Source organism: Suncus etruscus, chromosome 18 (assembly GCF_024139225.1).
Source record: "Suncus etruscus isolate mSunEtr1 chromosome 18, mSunEtr1.pri.cur, whole genome shotgun sequence".
Taxonomy (NCBI): domain Eukaryota; kingdom Metazoa; phylum Chordata; class Mammalia; order Eulipotyphla; family Soricidae; genus Suncus; species Suncus etruscus.
Genome location: NC_064865.1, coordinates 55,685,723 through 55,713,484, shown reverse-complemented (window position 1 = coordinate 55,713,484; position 27,762 = coordinate 55,685,723). Strand labels below are relative to the sequence as shown.

The 27,762-nt window shown below is 40.4% G+C and overlaps 1 protein-coding gene across 1 annotated transcript in view; it reads left to right on the top strand.

Annotated features, from left to right (window-relative positions):
- Positions 1-27,762, top strand: part of LOC125995855 (E3 ubiquitin-protein ligase TRIM38-like) — a 153,076-nt gene that overhangs the window by 10,428 nt on the left and 114,886 nt on the right. Inside the window, exons 4-5 of the mRNA XM_049764823.1 lie at positions 25,394-25,416; positions 25,508-25,620. Of these exons, the coding sequence (XP_049620780.1) occupies positions 25,394-25,416; positions 25,508-25,620 (136 nt within the window). The remainder of the gene's footprint in view (positions 1-25,393; positions 25,417-25,507; positions 25,621-27,762) is intronic.

The following is a 27,762-nucleotide window of genomic DNA, read 5'->3' as shown; positions in this document are numbered from 1 at the left end:
TCTCTCTCGCCTCTCTCTCTTTCTCTCTCTCTCCCTCTCCATGTGTGTGTGTGTGTGTGTGTGGCTCAAGGGACCATATGGGATGCCGGATTCAAACCACCATCCTTCTGCATGCAAGGCAAATGCCCTACCTCCATGCTATCTCTCCAGTCCCCCATTTTTTATTCTCAGATTTACCAAGATTCTTTAATTGTGTCAATGTGCCCCAAATAAGGAAGAAAAGAAGCAAAATATCTTCGTTTACCCAAATTAAAATGTGACTTTAAATCTTTTCAAGAGAGATATTTGACTCAAAAGATAGATGTTGGATTCTTTGATACCACTGGAACTCATATGGTAGAAAGCAAGGTTTATGTATCAGAGCCTGGGTTCTATCCCTTGTACCACACATACAGACAAGAAATTTTCAGCCTGATAAGTTTATTGATTTTTAGGTCACCATCCTATGGCAGGACTCAGGGTACCATAGGTAGTGTTGAGAATAAAATTGGGGGCCCGGAGAGATAGCACAGCGGCGTTTGTCTTGCAAGCAGCCGATCCAGGACCAAAGGTGGTTGGTTCGAATCCCGGTGTCCCATATGGTCCCCCGTGCCTGCCAGGAGCTATTTCTGAGCAGACAGCCAGGAGTAACCCCTGAGCACCGCTGGGTGTGGCCCAAAAACCAAAAAAAAAAAAAAAAAAAAAAAAAAAAGAGAATAAAATTGGGATTGACCTTGTGCAAGATGAACTCGATTCAATTTCTATCTCTAGACTGAATTTTTTAAAGTAAAGAAAATTCATCAAAAGAGGACATGTCAAAGGTAATGTTTTCAAAAGAGAACTCAGACTTCTCCAGAGGGAGGAGAATGCCCCAGAAAATAAGAAAAGTAAAAGAAAGAAATTACACATCCAGTTGGGGATATGGCTATTCCAAGGTGGAAGGCCCTAGACTTAATTTTTGTGATTTTACTGATACAGACTGGTGGGTTTAGGAAGCAATTTTTTTTTTGGGGGGGGGCACACTCTGTGGCACTCAGGACTTACTCCTGTCTTTGCACTCAGAAAGTGCTCCTGGCAGGCTCCGTAGACCCTGTGGGAGGCCAGATTCAAACTACTGTCCATCCTGAATGGGCTGCATGCAAGGCACATGCTCTAACACTGTGTTATCTCTCAGACCCCTAGGAAACAAATTTCTGATAGCCTTCAGGAACAATGAGAAGCAGGAGCCACCAAACTTCACAAGACTCACAGCCATTAAATGTTAGATGTAATGTTAGTCTGAGCTCTGTTCCCTTTCCATTGAATGCTCAGTCTAGTTGGCTTTACAATTTGTTCATGGGTCATTTTGACCTGGCAGAAAGTTTCACCAGGAACTCGGGTGTCTAGCACACAATTTCTTATTTATTCGAATAAGCTGGATGTATCAATTTGGTGAAGTCTGCTAGTTCAACAAACTAGAAAGGAATCTTCTTTTCTTTTCTGTTCTTTTTTTTTTTTTTTTTTTATGGTTTTTGGGTCACACCCGGCAGTGCTCAGGGGTTACTCCTGGCTCTACAGCTCAGAAATTGCTCCTGGCATGCTCGGGGGACCATATGGGATGCTGGGATTCAAATCACCATCCTTCTGCATGTAAGGCAAACGCCCTACCTCCATGCTATCTCTCCGGCTCCGAAAGAAGTCTTTCAGAACTTGATTTCTCTTTGGGAACTGCTCTTAGCACCTGCACTTAATATTTATTTGGATCTTTTTTTGTAGCATCCTTGGTTGAGATGTTTGTAAAATGTTTCACCAGGCACAGTTACCGTATTTTTTTTGGTATCATAAGATGCACTTTCCCCCACAAAAGATGGGAGAAAATGTCTGTGCATCTTATGGAGCGAATGCCTGAGTACAGGGGAGGAGAGCCACTTGACACCAAAGTGTTACATCTCCATTATCGTCATACCTGACATAACAGACATACCACATAGTACAAGCAATCAGGTTAGTGCACTTTCACCACCACGCAGCGGTCCTCAAACTATGGCCCGCGGGCCACATATTGTATTTGTATCTGTTTTGTTTCTTCATTGCAAAATAAGATATATGCAGTGTGCATAAGAATTTGTTCATGGGGGCCGGAGAGATAGCATGGAGGTAAGGCTTTTGCCTTTCATGCAGAAGGTCATCGATTCGAATCCCGGCGCCCCATATGGTCCCCTGTGCCTGCCAGGAACAATTTCTGAGCCTGGAGCCAGAAATAACCCCTGAGCACTGCCGGGTATGACCCAAAAACCACAAAAAAAAAAAAAAAAAAAAGAATTTGTTCATAAGTTTGTTTTTTTTTTTACTATAGTCAGACCCTCCAATGGTCTGAGGGACAGTGAACTGGCCCCCTGTTTAAAAAGTTTGAGGACCCCTGAATAGAGCTTTCATTGAAGACTATATGATTGCTGCTGAGACTTTTTTTTAATATTAACGAAAAAATAGAAAAAAATTTTGGGGGGGCCGGAGAGATAGCACAGTGGCGTTTGCCTTATAAGCGGCCGATCCAGGACCTAAGGTGGTTGGTTCAAATTCAGCATTCCATATGGTTCCCCGTGCCTGCCAGGAGCTATTTCTGAGCAGATAGCCAGGAGTAACCCCTGAGCACCGCTGGGTGTGGCCCAAAAACCAAAAAACAAAATACAAATTTTTTTTTCTTTTCTTATATGGGGTTGGTTTGGTTTGAGTCATGCCCAGGAGTGCTCAGGGGTTTCTCCAGGTTCTGCGCTCGGAAATGGCTCATGGCAGGCTCAGGGAACCATATGGAAAGCCGAGAATCGAACCAGAGGAACCACCATCCGTCCTAGATCGGCTGCATGCAAGGCAAACACCCTACCACTATACTATCTCTCTGGCCCCTGTTTTCTTATTTTCTGATGTAAAAAAAAAAGTTAGGTAAATGTATTTAACAGCTGTGGAATGGCTTATTGTAAATATAATTCAGCCTCACACACATGTGTGTTCGCAGCCACCGTCTCCTGATGCATCTCATATTGTGTTTATTAAATATTTTATATACCATTTGCTTTAGAATAAGTTGTTTTCTTGTTTTCCTCATCTAAAAATTATGTGCATCTTACGGTCAGGTGCATCATAGAGAGTGAAATATTCGGTACTTTTTAAGTTTGCTTTTGATGCAAACAGGACCTTCTTTAAGCTGGAGTTTGTCTGGAAAATGGGCCCAAGAGATTTACAAGTAGGCTGCAGGCTGCCTGGATTCTGAGCTAATGTCTGGTGAATGTAGGTATTTTAAGGTGGGCTTTTTTCCTTTTTTTTTTTTTGAAAATAAAAGTTTTAAGAAAGATGAGAAAAGGGCCGGAGAGATAGCATGGAGATAGGGCGTTTGCCTTGCATGCAGAAGGATGGTGGTTTGAATCCCAGCATCCCATATGATCCCCCATCCTGCCAGGAGTGATTTCTTTTTTTTTTTTTTTTTTTTGGGCCACACCCGGAGGTGCTCAGGGGTTACTCCTAGCTGTCTGCTCAGAAATAGCTCCTGGCAGGCTCGGGGGACCATATGGGACACCGGAATTTGAACCAACCACCTTTGGTCCTGGATCGGCTGCTTGCCAGGCAAACACCGCTGTGCTATCTCTCCGGGCCCGCCAGGAGTGATTTCTGAGTTCAGGAGTAATCCCTGAGTGCTGCTGGGTGTGGCCCAAAAACCAAAAACAAACAAACAAACAAACAAACAAAAAGTTGAGAAAAGGGAGGAAATAGAAAACAAAGAAGAGAGAAGTAGAGAACTAATAGAGGAAGTGAGAGTAGAGGGAGGGGAGGGCAAAGGAGTGAAGAGAAGAGAAAAAAAGGGGAAGTAAAGGGCTGGAGAAATAGCATGGAGGTAGGGTGTTTGCTCTGAAAAAAAAAGAGGAAAGAAAATGAAGAAATAAGATTTTTATAGCAAGAAGTCAAGTACTTCCTTACCCTTGTGGTGTGCCTGCCTTTTTTGTGTCTGAAAATTTTGATAGTTTCAGAAGCTACATTCCCAATAAGATGGGGCGCAGAGGTTGCAGTTAAGAGTAAAATAGGAGGGCCCGGAGAGATAGCACAGCAGCGTTTGCCTTGCAAGCAGCCGATCCAAGGCCAAAGGTGGTTGGTTCGAATCCCGGTGTCCCATATGGTCCCCCGTGCCTGCCAGGAGCTATTTCTGAGCAGACAGCCAGGAGTCGCCCCTGAGCACTGCCGGGTGTGGCCCAAAAACCAAAAAAAGAATAAAATAGGAGGGACTGGAGAGATAGCATAGAGGTAAGGCTTTTGCCTTTCATGCAGGAGGTCATCGGTTTGAATCCCAGCGTCATATGGTCCCCCATGCCTGCCAGGAGCAATTTCTGAGCCTGGAGCCAGAAATAACCCGTGAGCACTGCCGGGTATGACCCAAAAACCACACACACACACACACACACACACACACACACACACACACACACACACAAAGAATAAAATAGGATTATGATGGTCATTATAGGAATGTTGTAACTAAGATAAGATCATTCAAAATGAGAAACCTATTTTAACTGTTATTCAAAAGTCGGCATCCATATTCACATTTCTTTTTTTTTTTTTTTTTTTTTTTTTTTTTGGTTTTTGGGCCACACCCGGTGACGCTCAGGGGTTACTCCTGGCTATGCGCTCAGAAGTCGCTCCTGGCTTGGGGGACCATATGGGACGCCGGGGGATCGAACCGCGGTCCGTCTCCTAGGCTAGCGCAGGTAAGGCAGGCACCTTACCTCGAGCGCCACCGCCCGGCCCCCCATATTCACATTTCTAAAATAGCCTAATGAGAAGATTCAGTACAAAGAGATTCATGGAAATTAAAACTACCAAAGAGACCTCCATCATAGTACATTCATTTCTTCTCAGACTTTTTCCACCTTCTGTTGTATTCTGGAAGCTTCCTCCCTGTCCTCTGGGAGCACCTCCATCTTTTTGCTATTTGAAGTTGCTGTGCAAACCAATATCGACAAAGATAGAATCAAGAAACCCAAACTATAACAAGCTATACGCAAAATGGACCTGTTACACTAGAAGTCCGGAGAGTTAAGAGTAGAGGTAGGGGATGCATTCTGTGATCTATGGAGAAGGGAGGTCAACACTGGTGGTGGGAATGGCCCCAATTCACTGTCACTATGTAATTGAAATCCAACTGTGAAAGTCTAGTAATTCACATTATTCTCAATAAAATAAAAAAGAAATTAGAAAAGCATTATTTGCAATAGTAAAAAAAAAATTGCTATATATACTAGAGTATAAGCCGAAAACCCCCCTCCCCCCAATTTTACCCTAAAAACTGGGAAAACTTAGTGACTGGAGTAGAAGCCAAGGTGGAAAATGCAGCAGCCACTGGTCATTTTCAAAAATAAAAATATTTACCCCAAACAATTACATTAATTGAGGGATACTGTGTCTCAGCCACCCATCTTTCACCCTTTCAGGATAGGCTCTGTGATAAACTTGAGCAAATCACAGGCTTCCAATCACAAAGGACTGACAAACACTGTAAGTTCATTTGTGAGAAATAAATAATAAAATAAATAAGTAAATAAATAAACACATGATTACATTCATGATTGTTTGATATACTGTATACCATTAACATACCACATTAACCCATTGTATTCAATGGCAACTTTCATAAAGTTAATAAACCATTTAAGACTGTAAAGCATTGTAAATAAAAGGTTAAAAATCCTGAATCCTTATACTCCAAAACCCGATATAAGAATTCAGGATTGGGCCCGGAGAGATAGCACATCGGCGTTTGCCTTGCAAACAGCCGATCCAGGACCAAAGGTGGTTGGTTCGAATCCCGGTGTCCCATATGATCCCCGTGCCTGCCAGGAACTATTTCTGAGCAGACAGCCAGGAGTAACCCCTGAGCACTGCCGGGTGTGGCCCAAAAACAAAAAAACAAAAAACAAACAAACAAAAAAAGAATCCAGGATTTATAAAACTTTGACACGACTTTACTGTTTTCAATGGGTTTTTCACTTAATTAAATGTGCTATTGAATATTGTGGGTTAAATAGTTCAGTGGCATCAGTTCACTTCAATTATCTCTTGAGCTCAGCTGCGACTTGTGGACTGAGCTGAAGCATCGCCCCCTCCAGCAGACTGGAGGCAGGAGACGACTGGAGACTGCATTTGATTCGGGGCACCCGCCAGAAAAACTTTGTGCTGGGAAAAACTATTATACTCGGGTATATACAGTAACTTGTTTTTCTTTGGTTTATTGTTATTTACACTGTGTCTCAGCCCCCCCACCCATCTCCTGCCCTTTATTTACACTGTGTCTCAGTCCCCACCCCCATCTCCTGCCCTTTCAGGATAAGCTCTGTGACAAATCTGAGCAACATCACAGGCTTCCAATCACAAAGGACTGACAAACAATGTAAATTCATTTGTGAGTTGTAATTCAGCCAGAAAGAACTTCCTTGTTCCACTTAAGAAGGCAGCAGCAGCTGTGGCCCAGAAGGCCTGTCATACGTGTGAGTCTAAATGTCTTTCCAGTAGAGATCAGGATGGCTGGGGGTTTGTTGGTAGAGAACCAGAGGCCTGTGATTATATCTAGAATATGTCTCTGCCTGGGGGTTGCAGATGACTGACAGGAGATTGTCTCCACAATTAGAAATTCTCAGTAGTTTAAGAACTGGAGAGATAATACAGCAGGGAAGGTACTTGCCTTGCCATAAAGCTGATCTGGATTCAATTCCTGGCACCCAATATGGTCCCTGAGCCCTGAGCATGTGACCTCAAAAAAAAAAAATTTTTTTTTTATTCTGTGTCTCTTTCAGGACAAGACTAAGGGCAGTTTACAGGAACTGCCCCTACTGGAGTTTCACTTCCTTTTTTTTTGGCCACACCCAGCGGTGCTCAGGGGTTACTCCTGACTCTACCGGTTCAGAAATTGCCCCTAGAAGGCTTTGGGGACCATACGGGATGCTGGGAATTATTCCTTTTTCTTTTTTGAGTATTTTTTGAGTATCATATTTGAGTTGAAATCTGTCATAACCAACTGCTTTGTGGAGACCTCAGAAAATGGCAAGGATTGAAGGAGACTGTCAAAAACTATGTGAGTAGCGTCTGTTGCTAAACTGTGTGTGTGTGTGTGTGTGTGTGTGTGTGTGTGTGTGTGTGTGTGTGTGTGTGTGTGAGAGAGAGAGAGAGAGAAACACAATGAGAGAGAAACACAGTGAGAGAGAGAGAAACACAATGAGAGAGAAACACAGTGAGAGAGAGAGAAACAGTGAGAGAGAGGGAGAAACACAATGAGAGAGAGAGAAACACTGAGAGAAACAGAAACAGACAACACAGAGCTTTTATGTGAGTTTATTTGTGAAAGGAGCCGTTCTAGCTCTGAAGTGATCAGGACCTGGCTTTTCATGTTCCCAACTGTGCTTTGACTCTTCTGGGCCTTCAGTGCTTTACGTCAGAAGATAGGGGAAGTGAGTTGAGTGAGGACCTGGAAAGGCTCCCTGGGCGACTGGAGGAAAGGAGAAGTTTCTCCCCAGAGTTTAGAACCCTGTCACAGTGGAACCTAAGGTACTTCTCCACAGAAAGAAGGGAAATAAAGAATCGAGAATTGGGGTGGGTCTCATCCGGAGGAGCTCAAGGATTATTTCTGGCTCTGAGCTCAGAAATTGCTATGGTAGGCTCCAGGAACCATATGGGATGCTAGGGATCAAACCCAGATTCGTCCTGGGTCAGCCACATGCAAGGCAAATGCCCTACCACTTTGCTATTTTTTTTTCATGTTGCTATTTTTCTAGCCCCTGAACTCTCTTACTCTTAAAAATATTACTATTGATTTTAGTGAGCAAAAGTCCTTCCAGAAATGTTATTTCCTCTTACAAGACTTTGCTGTTCTTTTGTTCTTGCAGTGACATTGGGGGGGAGGTGTCACTCTGTTGGTTACACAGCAGGCCAGAGGTCACCCCCTTTATCTGCAGTGGCCCACACATTTGACCACATTCTATTGGAGTCCCCACACTTGTGTGGGGCCTCAGAGACTCACAGGCCTCACACTAATCGGCAGTGCTCAGAGGTTACTCCTGGCAGGCATGGGGGACCAATCATGTGGGATGCCAGAATCAAACCCAGGTCTATCCTGGATCAACCATGTGCAATGCAAGGCAAATGCCCTACCACTGTGCTATCTCTCTGGCCCCAGGCCTCACACTTGTTAGACAGGTTCTCTGCTGTTTCACAATGTCAGATTCTTTCCAGGAACTTAATTGAATCCCTAATTTTAGTTCTGGGCACTCTCCAGATTTCATCTCATCTCACAATCTCCCTTCAGTGGGAAGTGGTGGACAAGGCCAGTTTACAAAAGCCACAAACTCAGAGAAGAACAAGGTGCTGTGCTCCTGTCCCTCTCTCCTGTCCAGGACTAATGAGTCCTCACTGGCGATATCAGGAAGTTCACCAATTATTTTTAAAGAGACTTTTTCCTTCTCCATTTAATAATTTGAATATTTTTCATAAATTAATTCTCCATCTGTGTGAGGATATAAATCTGGATTCTCAGTTCCACTGAATGGATCTTTGTGACCATTTTGATTCTAATTCTATAACTGTATTAGAGCTTTTTAGTCACTGTTAGGAATAATCAAGGAAAGGAGGACATGGAAATATACTCCATGATAGGAAGGGTTAACATTTGTTAGGGTGGAGTTGAAGAATGAGACTACATGATTGGATTAAAGCAGAATGAAACTTCCTCAAAACTGACCTGTCAGAGTCTTTTCTAGAAGGAGACAAACGCCGCCCAAGTTCATGAAGAGGATTATATAAGGAAGTTCTAGCTTTTTTATGATCTTTAAAATGATTGGCTGTTGTCTAGGGGTACCTTAGTACTGCTGTTGTCTAGGGATACCTTAGTACTGCTCCCTTGAGTCCTTCCTGATAGACTACCTGTCTAGGTATGGTGAGGTAACTTGGGCAGTGTTAATAAAATCGGCTTTTCTATGAGAAAACTTTCATGTAGCTTATACCATGTGATCCTTACAAAATGGCGTCTCTCCTTGTTCAGAACCCAGGACCCCACATTTGTAAAACGATTCCCAAGCCCCAAGCTCTGGAGGAAGTCAATGTACTTCCTATCAAAATCCAAGTTCATTCTTTTAGAACATAGGTTCAATATTATTAAAATGTGGAGGGCTGGAGAGATAGCCCAGTGGTAAGGCGTATTCCTTGAGGCAGCTGACCCAGGACAGACCTGGGTTTCATCTCCGGCATTCCATATGGTCAGTCCCCTGAGCTTGCCAGCGACAATTTCTGAGCACAGAGCCAAGAATAAAACCTGAGAACTGCCGGTGTGGCCCAAAACAACAACAACAAAAAAAAGTGTATCATAAAAGATCATGACAAAACAAGACAGATAAAAATATTAAGGTCTCAAATCCTATCTTCAAACTATATTATAACTCATCTAAATTGCCGTGACTAAGACTTCCAATACTATTTTGAACAATAGGGATAATGTACATCTTTTTTTTTTTTTGATTTGGGTCACACCTGGCCATGCTCAGGGGTTACTCCTGGCTCTATGCTCAGAAATCTCTCCTGGCAGGCTCAGGGGACCATATGGGATGCCGGGATTCACCACCATCCTTCTGCATGAAAGGCAAACGCCTCTCCATGATATCTCTCCGGCCTACATCATTGTCTTATACCCAGTTGAGAGGAAAATTGCTGTTTTTCACCATACTCATTATTATTCCATATGATTTTTATCATAAAGAGGCATCTTATGTCTATATTTTAGGGAGGCTTTTTTTGTTTTTGTTTTTTTTTTTGTTTGTTTGTTTTTTGGTTTTTGGGCCACACCCTGTAACGCTCAGGGGTTACTCCTGGCTATGCGCTCAGAAGTTGCTCCTGGCTTGGGGGACCATATGGGACACCGGGGGATCGAACCGCAGTCCGTCCAAGGCTAGCGCAGGCAAGGCAGGCACCTTACCTTTAGCGCCACCACCCGGCCCCAGGGAGGTTTTTTTTAAAAAAAATCATAAACAGTTGTTGGATCTTGTCAAAAACTTTCTCTATGTTCATGTGTTATTTTTTTGTTGATGTGGTATTTTACCTGAATTTATTGAAGTCTGATAAACTGTCCCTGAAGTAACATAATAGCAACTTATTCTGATTAATATGATTGAATAATTAATACTATAATTAATTATGATTAATATTATTGAATTCTATTTAATTAAACTTGCTCTAAAATACTTTAATTTATGTTAATCAGGGATCCTAGTCTGTAGTTTTGTCCGTTTACTTGTTTGTTTCTTTGTATTGCTTCTTTTTGATACTTGGCAATGTTCTCATAAAAATGTTTTAGGAAGTGTTCTTGTAATTAGAAATTTTTTTCTGCTGTTTTAAAATAGATTTACTTTCTTTTACTAACATTTAATTTTCTTATCTGTAGTTTCTTTAGGTTTGAAGCTAAATTGTTTATTTGATAATTTTCTTGTTTCTGCTTAGAAACATAGCTTATAATGAACTCTTTAAATTAATTTGGCTATGTCCCATATGTTTTGCTATCTTCAATCTCATTTGCTTTCTAAATTGTTTTTGAACACACCCCTTCTTTTATTTTTATTTATTTATTTATTTATTTATTTATTTATTTATTTATTTATTTATTTATTTTGGTTTTTGGGCCACACCCAGCAGTGCTCAGGGGTTACTCCTGGCTATCTGCTCAGAAATAGCTCCTGGCAGGCACAGGGGACCATATGAGACACTGGGATTCGAACCAACCACGTTAGGTCCTGAATCGGCTGCTTGCGAGGCAAACACTGCTGTGCTATCTTTCCGGGCCCTTTTATTTTTATTTTTAATATTAATTTAAATTTTTTATTTAAAATTCTTTTAATTTATTTATTAATTATTTATTTTAAAATTTAAATTCATTAAATTTTTTTTTGTTTGTTTGTTTTGTTTCTGGACCACACCTGATGGTACTCACAGGTTACTTCTGGCTCTGCACTCAGTAATTAGTCCTGGCATGCTGGAGTACCATATGGGATGCCCAAGGATCAAACCCCGCTACATAGCAAATGCCCTGCTTGCTGTGTTATTGTTAAGTCCAGGAGAATGATGCGGTTCAAAGACACCAAGACCACAGTCTCATGCAAAAGCAGGGGGTTTATTTTCTTTCAAGCATATGCAGGGGCTGTTTTAGAATCCAGCATAAGCCAGAAACTGCCAGCCCCGAGCCATAAGCTTACAAGCTGTATATAGCATTTCAAACAATAGAAAGTTACAGTAGATTGATTTGCTTTAGGAAGTACATGACATCTGGCATTTGCTCAATCACATTTTTGCAAGGTTTAGGTGCAAGCTTACAGGGTTAACATGACCTGGTTAGAACCATGTCAGAACAGAAAGGAAGTTAAACTGTAACTGGGTCTACAAGTTCCCACAATTGTGAAGTGGGGTAGGCGATCAGGGCAGTCAGGGAACTCAGGGGAATTTTTTCCTTTACATTATCACTCCAGCCCTAGGTTTCTAAAATTTTTTTCTTTTCTCTTTCTTTCTTTCTTTCTTTCTTTCTTTCTTTCTTTCTTTCTTTCTTTCTTTCTTTCTTTCTTTCTTTCTTTCTTTCTTTCTTTCTTTCTTTCTTTCTTTCTTTCTTTCTTTCTTTCTTTCTTTCTTTCTTTCTTTCTTTCTCTCTCTCTCTCTCTCTCTTTCTTTCTTTCTTTCTTTCTTTCTTTCTTTCTTTCTTTCTTTCTCTCTCTCTTTTTCTTCCTTCCTTCCTTCCTTCCTTCCTTCCTTCCTTCCTTCCTTCCTTCCTTCCTTTCTTTCTTTCTTTCTTTCTTTCTTTCTTTCTTTCTTTCTTTCTTTCTGTCTGTCTTTCTTTCTTTCTTTCTTTCTTTCTTTCTTTCTTTCTTTCTTTCTTTCTTTCTTTCTTTCTTTCTTTCTTTCTTTCTTTCTTTCTTTCTTTCTTTCTTTCTTTCTTTCTTTCTTCCTTCCTTCCTTCCCTTCCTTCCCTTCCTTCCTTCCTTCCTTCCTTCCTTCCTTCCTCCCTTCCTTCCTTTTTCCTTCCTTCCTTCCTTCCTTCCTTCCTTCCTTCCTTCCTTCCTCCCTTCCTTCCTTTTTCCTTCCTTCCTTCCTTCCTTCCTTCCTTCCTTCCTTCCTTCCTTCCTTCCTTCCTTCCTTCCTTCCTTCCTTCCTTCCTTCCTTCCTTCCTTTTTCCTTCCTTCTTCCTTCCTTCTTCCTTCCTTCCTTTTTTTTTGATTTCTGGGCTAAACCCGGTGATGCTTAGGGGTTATTCCTGGCTATGTGCTCTGAAATCGCTTCTGGTTTGGGGGACCATATGGGTTAGGCCAGGGAATAGAACTGTGGTATGTCCTAAGCCAGTCACTTGAAAGACTAATGTCATACCTCTGTGCCACTGCTCCAGCCCCATAGATTTCTTTTTCTTTTTTACTTTTTTGGTTTTTGGGTCACACCCAGCGGCGCTCAGAAATCCTGGCAGGCTCGGGGGGAATCATATGGGATTCCGGAATTCGAACTGGGGTCTGTCCTGTGTTGGCCGCGTGCAAGGCAAGTGCCTTACTGCTGTGCTAGTGCTCGGGCCCCATAGATTTATAAAATTTTTGATTTTCTCTTTTTTTTGTTTTGTTTTGCGGGCCACACCCATTTGATGCTCAGGGGTTACTCCTGGCTAAGCGCTCAGAAATTGCCCCTGGCTTGGAGGGACCGTATGGGACACCAGGGGGATTGAACCTTGGTCCTTTCCTTGGCTAGCGCTTGCAAGGCAGACACCTTACCTCTAGTGCCACCTCACCGGCCCCGATTTTCTCATTTATTTAGTAATTGAATAAACTTCCAAATTGGAAATTGCTTGTACTTAATATATTTAAGATTTTTTCGACTTTCCCATGGTTTCTTATCAGTTTTGTAGCTCTGCAATTTCAAAAAGTACATAAAATTTAAATTTTATAAATTTGTTGACATTTGTGTCAAAAGAGATAATCTCTTCTAGAAAACATTCTGTGTGTACTTCAATTAGAATATATTCAATATGGTGGTGGTGGTGGTGGTGGTGGTGGTGGTGGTGGTGGTGGTGGTGGTGGTGTGTGGTGTGTGTGTGTGTGTGTGTTAGAGAACTCTGTAAGCTTTTCTTAAAATCTATTTGTTCCAATTGCTTGTTTAAGGCTACTGTTTCTTCGGTTTTCTGGCTGGGTTATCTGCCTATTGTTGAGAGTGAAGGGCTGAGGCATCAAGCTGTTTTCTTGCTAGTATTATCTTTTCAGGTCTGTTTTATTTTGATATTTCTTAGTTGGTGCATTAATGTTAATGAGTGTTAGGCTCTCTTGATGAATTGATCCCTTACAAATTATATAATGGCTGCCTCTTTCTCATGAAATTTTGTTTGGTTTGGTTTTGGTTTTGGTTTTGGTTTTTAGGGCCACACCCAGCAGTGTTCAGGGGTTGCTCCTGCCTGCGCTCAGAAATAATGAATTTTTCTGACTTGAGTTCTATTTTGTCTTATGTAGGCTTAGCTTTCTCTGCCAGAGAACTTGCTTGCAGTATCTGTCTTTAATCTTTTAGTTAGAGCATATATTTATTTATCTTTGGAGTTTTTTTGTTTGTTTGTTTTTGTTTTTGGGTCACACCCGATGGCACGCTTAGGGTTTACTTCTGACTCTATGATCAGAAATCGCTCCTGGCAGGCTTGGGGGGTGGGGGACATATGAGATGAGGATTTGAATCACTGTTCTGCATGCAAGACAAATGCCGTACCTCCATACTATCTCTCTGGCCCCTATCTTTGCAGTTCAACGCTATCTAATGCAGTCTTAAGATTGCTTTTTATTTGTTTGGTATTTTTGTTTCTACTTCATTCTGCTAATCAGGACTTTTTTTTTTTTTTTGAGTCCATACTTTTTATGTTTAGTGAAAGTATTGAAAAGCATTTGTTTCTATTTTTTGCATGGATTTTGTTGTCTGTTTTGTGTTTCTTTTTATTATCTTCACTTTTTACCTATTTTTTGTATAGTAATCAGGTTTTATTTGCCTCTTGTTAGTTTAATTTTGATTTTTTTTTTTTTTTGAGATTTGCATGAGACATATCTCTAAGATCCTAAATTTAGGGCCTATTTTAAATTGGAAGTAAATCTGGGAGCTGGGGAGATACCTCAGCAGCTCATTCTTTGCATGCACTTTTGATCCCTACTACTAATTGATGACCTCTGAATACCAGATGTATTTCTACAAGCTTGAAAAAAAAAACACATCACCAGACTTATTTAGCACTGAATGGTCTGACCACAAGGACTTGAAATAACTTTTGGGACCCTTGAGCACTGCTAGGAGTGCATCCCATTTAATGTTAAAAAAAGAAAGAAAGAAAAGAAAAGGCTAGTAAAATATTGACTTTCAAAGGTATCCCCTAAATATTTTTTTTTTCCTTTTATTTAAATATCATGTGTTGGAACATACTTTTTTTTTTTTTTTTTATCCAAAACAAAGGTGTTCTCCAGCTTCCTCTTTCCTTCTCACAATCTCTTTGACATGTGAAAGTCTACCCAGACTAGATTAGCTTGATTGGTACTTTTGACTCTCACTCAACCCTCCCCCTGTGCGGTTGGAATTTGAGATGGTCAATACAGAGAGGCCTTGGCTTGGTGAGCCCAAAGTCCACAAGGCTAGAAGCACCTAATTCCATGCTTTTCTCCCTCATGACTATCTTGGTTTATTCATTTCGGTGGTGACCAAGCTTCAGTCCTACTCAGCTGGGTTTAGAAATACAGTGTGTGGGGTATTTTTTTACAACCATAATTACAAAATGGTTAATTATTGAGTCTCTGTCTCTGTCTTTTTCTCTCTCTGTCTCTCTCTCTCACACACACACACACACACCACACCACACATACTCTCTATCACACTTTCTCTCTCCACTATTGTTAATGAAGGGATACCATGCATATTACTATATTATTTTTATCTCTGTTCCATACTACCCAATTCATGTCCATAGTGATCAGTTCCAACTATCATTGTCATAATGGACCCTTCTCTATCCTAACTGTATTCACCCCTCTCTGTGCAAACTTCCTTAAATCTCTATTGTCTTTGGATACTATTATTTTCTTTTTCTTTTTCTTTTTCTTTTTTTTTTTTGGGGGGGGGGTCATACCCGGCAGTGCTCAGGGGTTACTCCTGGCTCCATGCTTAGAAAATCGCCCCTGGCAGGCACGGGGGACCATATGGGATGCTCGAACCACTGACCTTCTGCATGAAAGGCAAAGGCCTTACCTCCATGCTATCTTTCCGGCCCCATTATTTTATTTTTCTTATGCCACAAATGAGTGAGATTATTCTTTGTCTATCCCTCTCCCTCTGACTCATTTCACTCAACATAATATTCTCCATATCTATCCAAACCTCTAAGTATTTTTAAAGGTCTGATTTATCGGAGATTAAATTGTTTAGCTTTTGTTTAAAAAGTTCTTAGTTCTAATCTTTTTGTTTTGTTTTATTTTGTTTTGGGCCACACCCGGCGGTGCTCAGGGGTTACTCCTGGCTGTCTGCTCAGAAATAGCTCCTGGCAGGCACAGGGGACCATATGGGACACCGGGATTCGAACCAACCACGTTAGGTCCTGAATCGGCTGCTTGCAAGGCAAACGCCGCTGTGCTATCTCTCCGGGCCCCTTAGGTCTAATCTTAAATCTAATTGTATTCTTGGTTAGATATATTTTTTGTTTGTTTGTTTTTTTAACCTGGATTGGTTTGTTTGGGTGCCATCTCCAGTGGTATTTAGGGCTGACTCTTGGCTCTGTGCTCAGATAAAACTTCTGGTGATGTTCAGAGACATATGGAGCACAAAGCTAGCACCCAACTGTGGTTCTGACCCCTTATTAGACAAGGTATCTATTGAGAGTTTTATATATACCATGCTGTTTTCTTTTAGTCTAGAAAGCTTCTGTTGAGAAGAAACCTACCTGATTATATGTTGTAAACTCTCCACTTAAATCAATTTCTTTCTTTGTTGTTCTTTTGTTTGTTTGTTTTTGGCTTTTGGGCCACACCCGGCATGCTCAGGGGTTACTCCTGACTCGTGCTCCGAAATTGCTCCTGGCAGGCTTGGGAGACTATATGGGATGCTGGGATTTGAACCAGACACCTTTATTCCTGGGTTGGCTGCTTGCAAGGCAAATGCCCTACCACTTTGCTATCTCTCCAGCCCCCATAAATCAATTTCTTTTCTTTAGAGATATCAACACTCATGAGCCACGAAATCCCAGAGACAAACTATTTCTACACCTGTGGACAACTTAAGCTGTTTTAAGTTACTCTGCATGAAATATCGATATTTTTGGAGAAAGCCATGGATTTATTCATACTGAAGAATATGATGAAGGAAGCCACATGCCGCATCTGCCAGAAACTAATGACTGATTCCATGAGCATAGACTGTGGACACAGCTACTGCCGCTCATGCATAGTGAATATCAATGAGAGCAAATCGGTGATATTGTCATTAAGGAAATATTTTTGTCCACAGTGTCATACACCAATTGAAAGTACAAGCTTGAGGCCCAACAAGCAATTGCAAAATATCATAAAAATGCTTAAGGAAATGGATCTTGGCGATTTGTGTGAGAAACATGGAGACGTGTTACACCTGTTCTGTGAGGATGATGGGCAGTTCATCTGCTGCTACTGTGAGCTGTTGTTGTCACGAAAGCATCAAGGACACACCATTCTTTCCATCAGAACATGCCAAGGCTACAAGGTGAGAGTGAGAGTCTAGACTCTAGGCTATGGGACTTCACATATGCCTGAAACCTGAGATCATTTTCCATGTAATCTGAGTTTAGGATCATGAATATATAGCTGAGAGCCAGTTTGTTTGTTTGTTTGTTTGTTTGTTTGTTTGTTTGTTTTTTTGGGGGGCACACTCAGCAGCGTTCAGGGGTTACTCTTGTCTGCACTCAGAGATCATTCCTGGCAGGCTTGGGGGACTATATGGAATGCCGAAAGTAGAACCACTGTCTGTCCTGGTTCATCTGCATGCAAAACAAATGCCTTGTTTTTTTGTTTGTTTGTTTGGTTGGTTGGTTGGTTGGTTTTTGGGCCACCTGGCAGTGCTCAGGGGTTACTCCTGGAATAAAAATGATTTTAATTTTTTAAGAGAGTAGATTTAGAGACCTCCTTTGTTATGTAAGGGCAGTTATAGTTCTGGGGCTGAGGAAATAGTTAAGATGCGGGGTCCGGAGAGATAGCACAGAGTTAGGGCATTTGCCTTGTATGCAGAAGGACGGTGGTTCGAATCCTGGTGTCCCATATGGTTCCCCGAGCCTGCCAGGAGCGATTTCTGAGCATTGAGCCAGGAGTAATCCCTGAGCGCTGCTGGGTGTGACCCAAAAACAAAAAACAAAAACAAAATTATGCTTTCTAATTCTCAGGTTTTGTAGCACAGAAATTATGTTAAAATATTATCCATCTGCTTGAAACTTCTAAGATGATCACCTATTTTTTTGTTTTATTTTTTTGGATTTGGGATCACCTATTCTCTATATTTTTCATTTATGTTACTGTACATGCAAATCTACAGCATGCTTGCTCTTGGGGTGTAAAGAATCAGAGATATTCAGTCTTATAAGTTTTAGAGAACTTGAATTCCCATTAAACCCACAATAAAAAGCTTTCAATGAACTTGACTTACCTCAAATGTTTTTCCATCAGCAAAAGCTTCTTGAAACTGTGGAAAAACTGAGAGAAATGGAAAACCAATGTAAGTGTATGATGACATCGATAGAAGAGCAGATAACTGAATGTGTGGTAAGAATAAAATAATGTTATCATTTAATGATTTCACACAAAAGCTTACATCCAGTAAATGAGGAAAACATATTGACTTAATTACTATGTATCAAAGTAGATAAATCAAAAGAAAAATTTTGATTTATTTGTTTTTATGCTTCCTAGGTTGACTAAGTCTGAAGTTTTCGCTAATCCCGTTATTCCACTCAGCCATATAGCTATAGAAAAACATATAAGAAACTTTACATTTTGTTACCATTTGGATAGAACTAAAGTATTATGTTAAGCTAAGTGCATCATAAGAGAATGACAAATATTGGATGACAGTAGGACATATTAACATATTTAAATTACAAGCATTAATGCCATTGTAAACCATGCATACCTCTAAAAACAACTTTTTTAAATGTAAATAACTCAAATTAAACAACTTCTTGATTTAAAGGGCCAAACTGTCATGTGGCAACTTTGCCATGATATGAATATTGTGAGTCCTGAGATAATGTGCTCAGGAGGTGAGGACCAAGAGTAGAAGTTCTTCAGGTTAAGATCATATTGTTAAATCTCCTGAGGATCAGACTTGCTGAAGAGCATAAAGGTGAAATAAAGACTTTGGAGTTCTGAGACTATTTGCAAAGCTAACTAGCTTCCCAGCAACAGAGCCACATTCCTGAAGGAAATAGCCATGTCAACTGTTTTCAGACAAATCATGCAGCCCAGGGGGCCATTTTGCCTTTCAATGGTGTTTGAGAAAGTTTCTGTTCAACTATTCTTCCCATTTCCCATTTTAATGTTTATGCTTGTTGCCTTTAAGTCTCACAAGTTTTCATGTATTGTGGATTAAATTACCCTTTGTCAGAGTGGATGCCTGGCAAACATTTTCACCTAGTCTGTGAATTTTTTGTTGCCACAAGTCAGCCCAGTCGGGTAGCCCTGAGAGAGCCTTTGGGGTTACTCAAAAGGTTGATGTGAGCCTAGGAGTCAGTGAAGAGTGGATACTCAGAAACCAGACACACTCAAGGGTGTTTGAATCGAACCATCTATTTAGAATTTTCATTTATATTTAAGCAGAAAGTTATCAATAGCCGGCACTTTTTTTTTTCTTTTTTCTTTTTTCTTTTTTTTTTTTTTGTATTTGGGTCACACCCCGCAGGCTCGGGGGACCATATGGAATGCCGGTATTCAAATCACCATCCTTCTGCATGCAAGGCAAACGCCTTACTGCTGTGCTATCTCTCCGGCCCAATAGCAGACACTTATGGCATGTTACACATGCTATAGATTATAGCTGCAGAGTTAAACATTCTGAATCAACACATTTCAATATTTTCTTTAAATTCTTTGTTTTATAGTCATTAGTTTCAGTATTCTAAACAAAAACCATAGAAATCACTTGTACTCTTTAATCGTATCTTCACTAGTACCCCCATTAAGACTTACTATTAATCAACAGAATCATCTATTAAAACATAAGTTAGCATTGTTAGAAAAGAACCTAAAAGACCAAAACATTCTTGTGGTGTCAAATGCATTAATTAGTGGCTAATTAATAAGTGAATACTTTCAACATGGGACAGGTAGAATGTGAATCACTGTTTTTTTTTTTAACTATAGGAGGCAAGGACAGAAAAATTTCCGTGGAAAACTTTCCATTTAAAGTGGTTAAAATAGGGGCCGGGCGGTGGCGCTGGAGGTAAGGTGCCTGCCTTACCTGCGCTAGCCTAGGAGACGGACCGCGGTTCGATCCCTCGGCGTCCCATATGGTCCCCCAAGCCAGGAGCGACTTCTGAACGCATAGCCAGGAGTAACCCCTGAGCGTTACCGGGTGTGGCCCAAAAAAAAAAAAAAAAAATAAAGTGGTTAAAATAGTAATTGCCATTTTACATCTATAAGTGACATATTGCTTAGCTGCTGTGATGCTATTTGCCAATGAATATACAAATGGAAAGAATAGGGATCGGAGAGATTGCGGTAGTCTGTTTGCCTTGCAAGCAGCCAATCCAGGACAGGTGGTGGTTTGAATCCCCGCATCTCATGTGGTACCCCGTGCCTGCCAGGAGTGAATTCTGAACACCTCCGGGTGTGATCCTAAAAACAAAAAAGAAAAAAAAAACCAGGAAGAATGTCCTCAGTTTTTCCATAGTCATACCTTGAAGACCAACACTATAAAGTAGAAAATGTCATTATATTCTTATCTGATTTATAATAATCTAAGAACTTATAATAACATAAAATAATATAATCTAATATATAAATAATCCCCTGATTTTTTTTTTTTTTTTTTTTGGTTTTTGGGCCACACCCTGTGATGCTCAGGGGTTACTCCTGGCTATGCGCTCAGAAGTTGCTCCTGGCTTCTTGGGGGACCATATGGGACGCCGGGGGATCGAACCTCGAACCGCGGTCCGTCCTAGGCTAGCGCAGGCAAGGCAGGCACCTTACCTCCAGCGCCACCGCCCGGCCCCCCCTGATTTATTTTTTAATTCTTCAACCAAAATGCAAGAGACAAGTTAGACAATTTTGGATCTTAACCAAAGTGAACTTTCAGATATAAAGATAAATCTTTATTTGGAAGGTGAGAATCCACCTATTTTATTTTTTCTAGGGGAATCTTTGGAAGCAAAAATTTGTAATGAACATAAACAAGATTATATGGTAGATGACTTTATAATCACAAAAAGTTAGACCTAGGTTGAAGCTTTGAAATGTTTAGAAATGGTTTTTAATGCTTTAATGTTTTGAAATGAAAGGTCTAGAAATGTTCATCTGACATTCCCTACTCAACTAATGCTTTTGTTTTGTTTTGTGTTTTGCTTTTGTTTTGGGGGGCACACCTTGTAATGCTCAGGGGTTACTTCTGGCTATGTGCTCAGAAATTGCTCATGGCTCTGGGATCATATGGGACGCCGGGGGATCAGACCACCGTCTCTCCTAGGTCAACCGCTTGTAAGGCAAATGCCCTACTACAGCACCACCACTCCAACCCCTCAACTAATGCTTTTGTATAAGACAAAATAGTCTGTGTTTGGGGCTCTCAACTGCATGTGGGGGGGAATATTATAGAAATATCTATTAGTGCTTTCTCAAATCATGCAGTGTGTTAATAATTGTAAAGTTATCATCAAGGATTCAGGATGCAGTGAAATGTTTGTCCCTGGGAGAAGTTAGTTTTAGTTTACATTGGTTTTGGTCTACATTGTGGTTAAATTCTGTTTGTCAAAATCAAGGGGCCAGAGAGATAGCATGGAGGTAGGGCATTTGCCTTGCATGCAGAAGGACAGTGGTTCAAATCCCGGCATCCCATATAGTCCCCTAAGCCTGCCAGGAGCGATTTCTGAGTGTAGAGTCAGGAGTAACTCCTGAGCACTGCTGAGTGTGACCCCAAAACAGAAACAAAACAAAACAAAAAAATCAAAGCCAAGACACTGGAGGGATGCAGGTCTGAAAGCCTGTTGTTGATGTTGATACAGAAAATAATCCACACACACTAAATAGGGTGAAAATTGTTCAGGAGCCCCAACACATAAGCCTTATGCTCCTAAGAAGCAGGGAGCTCAGTGGGAAGTCCGTAAACACAAGAGAGTGTTATCCTGAAACCCTGTATATTTATTAGGAAGAATCAGACCACACCCATAGGTGAAAATTAAGTGGTCTAAACACCAATCTAAGGCACTACATTCAAAAGATGTTTCTTCCCTTGGGGCCGGAGAGATAGCATGGAGGTAAGGCATATGCCTTTCATGCAGAAGGACGGTGGTCGAATCCTGGCATCCCATATCTTCCCCTGTGCCTTCCAGGGGCGATTTCTGAGCATAGAGTCAGGAGTAATCCCTTAGCACTGCCAGGTGTGACCCAGGGAAAAAAAAAAAAAGATGTTTCTTCCCAATGAGTAACGGCATTTCCTGAGCAGGATGGGATCTGATTAATCCCACAATGTGTGATCTCATCATTGTTATTATTTGCATTTCCCTGAAGATAATTAATGAAGAGCATTTTCTAATATGCCCACTGGTCCTTTGTATGTCTTCTTTGAGGAAGACAAGTATCTTTTCTCCACTTTTAATGGATTTGTTTATTCCTAGTTGTTGTTTTGCAAGTGCTTTATCTGGCTTGGATATTACCTTTTGCACGATGGGTGGTAGGCAAATGTTTTTTCCAGTCTATGGTGTACTTTTTATACAGGCTACCATTTCTTCGGTAGTGCAGAAGCTTTTGAATTTGACGTTAGCCCATTTATTTATTGTTGTTTCTGTTTTTGTTTATTTGTTTTGCTTTTTGGGCCACACCCGGTGATGCTCAGGGATTACTCCTGGCTATGAGCTCAGAAATCACTCCTGGCTAGGGGGATCAAAGCTCGCAGTCCATCCTAGGTTATCGTGTGCAAGGCAAACGCCCTACAGCTTGCACCACTGCTTTGGCCCCCTGTTGTTTCTGTTTTATTGGCCAAAGGCATTGACTCATTAAAGATTCCTCTAGAATCAGGGGTCTCAAACTCAATTTACCTGGGGGCTGCAGGAGGCAAAGTCGGGGTGATCCTAGAGTGCAAAGTCAGTAGTAAGCCTTGAACATTGGGGGGTGTGACCCAAACAACTAAAACAAAACAAAACAAAACAAAAAAAGATTTCTTTAGGGCAGGGACACAAAATGTTGTACGGAGGGCCATTTGTGGCTCGTGGGCCATGAGTTTGAGACCCCTGCAGATGGTTTATTCCTATATTTTCTCAATATAGTTTATTAATTCAGGTCTTATATTGACCTAACTTCAGGCTCAAGTGCCTTCTACCTAGCATCAGGCTCAAGATAAAGCTACCCACTGTAACTGGTGTTAGTTTCCACACAATATTGGAAGTCTTTGCAACAGCAAGTAAGATGATAGAAAAATTAAGCTGTTCCAGATTGGAACAGAAGTTAAACTTGCAAGGTGAACTCTCTACCACTTGCGCCACCACTTCAGCCCCCTCTATTATTATTTCATATGGCATATTATGCTTAAAAATTCCTAAAAGACACTACAAAAAATAAACTCCTAGGATCAATAAGCTTGTACATTATGTGGAGATTACAAAGTCAGCACACAGAAAACTATAGTGTTCTGTTTGCAAACTATAAAGTAGAGAAAAAAATAAACAAAAATCCCCATTCACAATTGTACTTCAAAAAAAATCAAGTGCCTGAAAATGAGCTTAATGAAAGAGGTTAAGTATTTAGACAAAGAAAACTAGAAATTACTACTAAAATAAATAAATGAAGACACAACATAACTAAGACGTGTCTGTTTATGAATTAGAGGGGTAATATCGTCAAAATGACATTCCTACTCAAAGCCTATTCAGAGTGAATACAGTTCCTATAAAAATACCCATGACATTTATTAAAGACATAGATCAAATGTTATTGAAATTTATATAAAGTAATAGCCCCCACCTCCCAGCTGCTGTTTGTTTTCTGTTTCAAAATTTTAATAGGTAATTCATGAAAGAAGAATGATGCAATGTTGATCCTTTGGTTTCTTGCTTATTTTCCATGAAGGACATATTTGGTTAGTTGCATCTTTTAAATATATATTTTTAGGAGAAAATATTGCATCAGAAACAAAAAGTCCAGTCTGACTTTAAGAATCTGAAAGATTTCCTGCATGAAGAAGAGAAGTCTTATTTATGGAGACTGGAGAAAGAAAAGGAGAAAGTTCTGCAAAGACTAAAGGATGATGAAGCAAGTCTGGAAAAGCAGAGTCAGGAACTCCAGAACTACATCCAACAGCTAGAGGAGAAATGTCAGGGCTCAGATGAGATTTTGCTTCAGGTAAGACTTGGAGTAAAGAGGTGGTGATACCTCTATTTGCTCATGAACTATCATGAATATCACTGGGTCTTTCCCCAATGCTCCCCCATAGAGGAATAGAGCATGATTGGTTCACTACTGTATCCTATCTGCTGCCACCATTTCTGTGGTCCAATCCATAGGAGTTCCATGAACGACTACTACTAAGGATGCCTTTTTTTTTTTTTTTTGGTCAAGTATACTTTAATAAAAGTAGAAGGAATGGATCTCATAGAATGCTAGAACCAATTAATTTGTGTTTATAAACAGTTTGGAGAGCGAAAATTTAGAGTAGTAAATGAAGTGTAAAATATCATTATAATGATTTATTTTATTCTTTTTTCTTTATCTTTATTTAAACACCTTGATTACAAATATAATTGTAGTTGGGTTTCAGTCATGTAAAGAATACCCCCCTTCACCAGTGTTTTATAGTTTTCTTTGTATAGGTTCTTCATGTCTTTAGTCAAGTTGACTCCAAGATATTTGAGTTTATGTGGCACTAATGTGAATGGGGTTGTTTTCTTTTTTCTTTTTTAGTTTTTGGGCCACACCAGGTGACGCTCAGGGGTTACTCCTGGCTATGTGCTCAGAAGTCGCTCCTGGCTTGGGGGACCATATGGGATACCGCGGGATCAAACCGCGGTTTGTCCTAGGCTAGCGCTGGCAAGGCAGACACCTTACCTCTAGCTCCACCATGCCGGCCCCGGGGTTGTTTTCTTAATATCCATTTCTTTCCTATCATTATCGGTGTATAAAAAGGCCATTGATTTTTGTGGGTTAATTTTGTAGCCTGCCACATTGCTATATGAACCTATTGTTTCTAGAAGCTTTTTGGTAGAGCCTTTAGGGTTTTCTAAGTATAGTATCATGTCATCTGCAAACAGTGAGAGCTTGACTTCTTCCTTTTCTGTCTGGATTCCCTTGATATCTTTTTCTTGCCTAATCGCTATAGAAAGTACTTCCAGTAGTATGTTGAATAGGAGTGATGAGAGAGGACAGCCTTGTCTTGTACCAGAATTTAGAGGAAAGGTTTTTAGTTTTTCTCCATTGAGGATAATACTTGCCATTGGCTTGTGGTAGATGGGCTTAACCATATTGAGAAAGGTTCCTTTCATTCCCATCTTGCTGAGAGTTTTTTTTTTTTATCAAGAATGGGTGTTGGACCTTTGACCAATGGTTTCTAACATGGGCTCCATGGAGGAATTGAGATCATGAGCACACTCCTTTCCTCTGCCCCATTACAACTCACAGGCTCATGTCATGCCAACACTTCAGCTTCCCATGGGCAAAACAACAGTCAGAGGCTGGCAAATGTACTGCCATGCTGAATAGTTTAAGAAACTGACACAGCGGCTGGTCTGATGGCAGTGGTTTATCAGAACTTATTAACATTAGTATCACAAAAGTTGATATATAAATCCCCCCCACTGCTAAATTTGACTGGCTTAAAAAAAAAAAAGAAACTGACACAGCAGTAGTTTTATCTCGAGATAATCCTCAATATCTAAGTATTGACTCACTCTTTACTTCTTCGTAGGAGGATTTTTTTTTTTTTTTTTTTTTTTTTTTTGGTTTTTGGTTTTTGGGTCACACCCGGCAGCGCTCAGGGGTTACTCCTGGCTCTACACTCAGAAATGCTTTTGGCAGGCTCAGGGACCATATGGGATGCTGGGATTCGAACCACCATCCTTCTGCATGCAAGGCAAACACCTTACCTTCATGCTATCTCTCCAGCCCTAGTTTTCATGGAATACTGCTATTCCCACTCTTACCTTTGTCTTATTTCCCTACAGGATGTGAAAGACACCTTGAAGAGGTAAGCCCCTCTGAAATGTTTGAGGCAAAAGGTGTGGGTATAATAGAATGGACTATCCCACTGATGAAATTGTTGGTTGTTGTTTTTCTAGGAGTTCTGCAATAAAGCTGGACTTGCCAGAACCTGTCTCTTTGAATCTTGAAATAATGTGCAATGTTTCCAAACTTTACTTTGATGTGAAGAAAATAGCAAAGAGCTATCAAGGTATGATGCCAAATTCTCTAAATGCAGCAGATAAGGGTCTTAAGCAGTAGCCAAATTTGCCACATACCTCTGGTCAAGGGGTTGTTGAGCATTGTTCAGTGAATCTGTTCCTTGTGGATATATTTCAGTGCTTCTAAGAGACACATTAGATTGGAAAGCTTGTAAATCTCCCAGTTTCTGTTTTCTGTTTAGTAGCTGTATGTAAGCAAAACAACTTTATTATTTTATTTTCATTTGGTCACACCCAGCAGCACTCATGGGGTACTCCTGGCTTTGCTCTCAGAAATCACTTTTGGCAGGCTTGGGGGATAATCTGGTTTGCTGGAAATCGAACCGGGTTCTGTCCAGGGTTGGACACATGCAAAGCAAACACGCTACCACTGTGCTATCTCTCCAGCTCCCCAATTTTATTTTTTCATCTTTATAAATGACATGAAAAGTTCATTCATGCTTTGGGGGAAAATTTCAGTAGAGCTTCAAAATATTCGGGAAGCTCAAAAATCCTAGGATATGGAAATAACTAACATGGTTCATAGTGTATGTATATGGGGACTAAAATGCTAAACTAGTTTTGCATAAATCTGAAATATCTGACTTTAGTACCATCTCTATATATTAGCTTGCAGTCTATTTATTTCTGGAACTTCTAGATTTTTCCTCTAGGAGAAAATTTGTAAACCCTACAAGCCCACTGGAAAACAAAATAGTTTCAACTGGATTTGGAAATATCACAGGACCACCATTTGCAGTCTTGGTTTCCAGTAATTTTGGGAAATTTTTACATTTATTTCCCAAGATATACATTTCCAGTGGCCCAATGTTGGAGCAACAGTGTTTGGTGAGATACAGGCAATCAGTCCCATCGTTGAAAATGTAAATGAAGATGTAATTCAACATGAAGATACTCATATTGATCCAAAGGTCTTCGCTCTTTCAGGGATCTTGAGGGGACCACTCTTGACTGTGCCCAGATATACTTAATTCTGATTCTAAGCTCTGATGAAAGCATTGAATTACTTTGCTCTCATGTTATTCTGCAATTGTGGCACTTACATACCAAGACCATTTGGAAAGAGAATATTAACTAATTGTAACAGATATTTAAAGGATAGTTTTCACTGCAAACAAGATTTGGAAGCTAGATTTGAAAGTAGATAATGATTTGAAGACAGTAGGATATTGAAGTTCTCAAAAAGGAATAATTTTTGTTGGAAAACTAGAGAGTAGTCACAGTACTAATTGTGAGGTGTACTTAGAAGAATACAAAGGTTATATAATAATCTGCTAACTCAAAAAAATGATTTAGAAAAAAAATTTTGTTTTGATCTGCCCTTTAAACCATCATTCATAAATGAGTACACTACTTTCAGGAGTTAATAATTTTTAACCAATTTTATGCAGTTACAATACAAGTCCAGAATGCCTCTAAATTCTTAAAGATTTCCCATCTCCTTTGTACATTTTGTAATGCCTACTCTTCTGCTTTGTTGTTTGAAAATGGCAAACAGTGAGTGGACTCATGTTCTTTAGTGACAAATTAGGCTACTTTTTTTTTTTTTTTTGGTTTTTGGGCCACACCCATTTGACGCTCAGGGGTTACTCCTGGCTATGCACTCAGAAATCACCCCTAGCTTGGGGGGACCATATGGGATGCCAGGGGATCGAACCACGGTCCATCCTACGCTAGCCCTTGCAAGGCAGACACCTTACCTCTAGCACCACCTTCCCGGCCCCAAATTAGGCTACTTTTAAAATGGGAGTGAAAGAAATTTGCTAATACCTTGAATAATAACTCTTGACTTGTATGACTTTAAAAATCCCTGTTTATTTTAAATATATATATGAAAAAGTGACAAATTTGATTTGAGTAGGAAGCTCTGCAAGAGCAAAGATAGGTTATGTTTACTCATAAAATAAGGAAAAGGCTTGGGCCGGAATGGTGGCGCAAGGTGTAAGGCATCTGCCTTGCCGGCGCTAGCCTAGGACAGACCACAGTTTGATCCCCCAGTGTTCCATATGGTCCCATAAGCCAGGAGTGATTTCTGAGCATAGAGCCAGGAGTAACCCCTGAGTGCTGCTGAGTGTGACCCATAAAAACAAAACAAAACAAAACAAACAAACAAAAAAAAAAACAAGAAAAAA